The sequence below is a fragment of the Buceros rhinoceros genome, unplaced genomic scaffold, assembly GCF_000710305.1.
Source record: "Buceros rhinoceros silvestris isolate BGI_N320 unplaced genomic scaffold, ASM71030v1 scaffold12532, whole genome shotgun sequence".
NCBI classification, from domain to species: Eukaryota; Metazoa; Chordata; class Aves; order Bucerotiformes; family Bucerotidae; genus Buceros; species Buceros rhinoceros.
Genome location: NW_010400756.1, coordinates 4,756 through 7,696, shown reverse-complemented (window position 1 = coordinate 7,696; position 2,941 = coordinate 4,756). Strand labels below are relative to the sequence as shown.

Below are 2,941 nucleotides of genomic sequence, written 5' to 3'. Positions count from 1 at the left end.
AAAACCACCAGAAATGGAAGGAGAAAAACCCACCGGTTTTTGCTCAAAAGCACCAAAGTATGATGAATGCAGAAAAATCAGTCTGCAGAGACGCGGGACATGGCTCCTGTCTCGCCCGCTCCTGCTAGTGCCACCTCTGTGCCCCAGCAGACTGTCCCACCACAGCAGAGGGCTCTGGGATGCAGCACAGGGACGCGATCGCCGCTCATGCTCCAATTTGATTTCACGGGAAGTGCCGGTACGTAAATCACCACCTCCTGCCCCGTGGGGGTAGCGGCTTCGGCCACCGCTGGGGGTTTGTTACGCCGAGTTCAGGTGTTACATCGGTGCCTTCCTCAGCAACGCCACCTCTACCACCGCTCCACAAACAAGGGAGCTGGCACAGCTCTGGAGAAGGAAACCAGAGCTCCCAACCCCTACTACCACCTCAGAAGGAGTTTGAGACATCGGCCCCTTGATCCAGCTCCTACCAACACTCCTCCTCCTTCTGACCGAAATAAGAAGAGCAGCCCATTCAGAGCCAGGGATTCCCATAGCCTCTCCTCACAACAGATTTGGCCAGTTGGCGTGGTCCTCTCCCAGGAGCTCCAGCAGGCTCACCCACATCCTTCTCATACCATGTTTACCATCAGACTCACTCAGGCTCATCGACACCTCGATACGTGAAACCCAGAGCTGCTCAGGGGGCAGCTACGCAGTGTGCTGCCCCGGTGAGACTTGGGATGCCGCGGCCATCCATCCCACCTCCTCCCCTGGACAGCTCAGAGAAGCTGTGCACGGTCCCCCCCTGCTGCAGGCAACCCTGTGAGACCACCAAGCTTCACCCAGCCTCTTCCCTCTCGGCCCAGTGACACCGAGTCCCCGGTGCCACCGGACGGCAGAGGGAGGGTTTCCAGGGGCTACGCTGAATCTGGAGGCGGAGTGCTACAGGCACGTGGGCACAAACTCCGGCTTCCCTTCGAAACGCAACAGCTCTGCTGGAACAGATGTTCCGGGAAGAGCACGGAGCCCCAGCGGGCAGCCTGGAGGACAGCAGATACAGCGGGAAAGGACTCCCGGGGCGTGCACGCAGCCTGCCGAGGACACGCGTGGGAAGATCAAAGAGGGAGGAGATGGTTCTAACGGTGCCTCTTCTTCCAGTGAGTCAGAGAAAATACTACAAACCCAATGGCACGTCTAGCAGAAGCTGAAGGAACCCTTTTGCGGTTAAGTTACAGAATAAATTATTTGATTACGAGCTAAAAATACTCACTCTCAGACATTCCTTCTCTCTTTAAGGAGCTCTTGAATTGATAATCCCACCACAGAAATAGAAAATACATTTTTAACATGGCTGATTAACATCTCAGCTCACTTTGGAGCACTCCCTGGATCCTCCACCTTCCAGACCGCTGACATTTCCCAAAACCTCGTTAGAGGTGGAAGACAAGTGATGGTGCTGACAGAGCGTGGCACTCGCCGCTCTGCCTCGGGCAAGGGGCCCGAAGGGATTCAAGGTCCCCTGTCTGCACCTCCAGGGCAGGTCCAAGCAGGGCAGCTCTGGAGCGCAGCAGGAAGCCACTAACTCGGCTTTCGAGTCCTCCTGTGGAAACACAGCACCAACTCGTCCCTCTCCCACCCACAAGGCAAAACCAGGTGAAATCAGCCTCGCACCCCACCCCGCAGCACTCACCTCTCGACTGGTCCTGCCCAACACACGCATGACCACGCCAGGAGTGAGGACAGCACCCGACGATTAAAGCGTGACATGGAAGGTTCTGGCCCAAGCCCTAGGAAGGGTGAAATTCAGTGGTGCCAGACCTCCTCCAGCCACGCTTCGAGCACAAAAGCCTGCTTCAGGTGACAACCCACCAGTCCTCCCCTACAGCACCCTCATCCGTGGGACCTTCGATCTCCAACACCTTCCTCTGATGCTCAAAGACTTCCACAGTCTCCTGACTACCCACGTTTTGCTGGCAAAGGGTAAAACAAGGGCACGTGAGCCACATTCAACAGCCCTTCACACGCACGTGGGGCCACACTCAACGTCCCTTGACTCACGCGCACATCTGGGCTCACACGCACCCCACACCTTCCCCACAAGCACTTTTTTTAGGCAAAGCGACTCGTTTGCCACCAGGAAGCCTATCTCTCCCCGCAGAGGGCTCAGTGAGATCACCTCAGTGAGATTTAACCGATACCATTAAGGTGATGACTTACCAGCCTCTCGTTATCTTCTGAGGTTCTCTGGTAATGAGCTGCCAATGCAACGTAATCCTGTGCCTGCTTGTTACACTCCAAACACTTCAGTCCATGACGGATGAGCTGCAGCGGGTCTGTGTAGAGGGGCAAGGCTGGCTGAGAGCTCACAGGAACTCCCAGCCCACCTCCCACAGCAGCCCCGGACTTGCGCGAAGGAGAGGGCGAGGACAGTGTCTGAGGAGCTGGGGAGGCCGACGAGCTCGTAGAAGGTGAGAACATTTGGTCTAAGGAAATGGGTTTCATGAGCAGCTGAGAACACTGCATGATGAAGCCCTTGCTCTTGTGATCCCTGGCGTGTTTCAGCAAGCTGCACTTGTTGAAGAAGAGGAGGGTGGTGGAGCACTGCGTGCACATGACCTCAATGTGGACGCTCCGCCTGCTGTAGTGTTGGGTCAGGCTTTTCTCTAAGGCAAATGAGTCCCCGCACTCCAGGCAGCAATACCCAGAGGCAGGGACGTTAATACTGGTGTCTGGCGGCGGGCTGAGGTTCGGCGTGTAGATTGGCACCGGGTTGGCGCCGTGCAGGACTTTGTTGAATGCCTCCACGGCGACAGGAGCAGCTTTCTTGACCTGGTGCACCAGCGGCACAGACATTTGGGTCACCTGCGGCTGGTTCCGCCGCTGCGCCGACGACTTTGCCGTGACAGATGCTGCAACACTGTGTGGGACGAGGTTGAGATTCGCCAAGTGCACGGCTTTG

At 56.7% G+C, this 2,941-nt stretch overlaps 1 protein-coding gene across 1 annotated transcript in view; it reads right to left on the bottom strand.

The window, feature by feature from the left end:
- ZNF592 (zinc finger protein 592) overlaps window positions 1–2,941 on the bottom strand; it is a 27,440-nt gene that overhangs the window by 22,548 nt on the left and 1,951 nt on the right. The window contains exon 4 of the mRNA XM_010132020.1: window positions 2,200–2,936. Coding sequence (XP_010130322.1) covers window positions 2,200–2,936 — 737 coding nt within the window. The remainder of the gene's footprint in view (window positions 1–2,199; window positions 2,937–2,941) is intronic.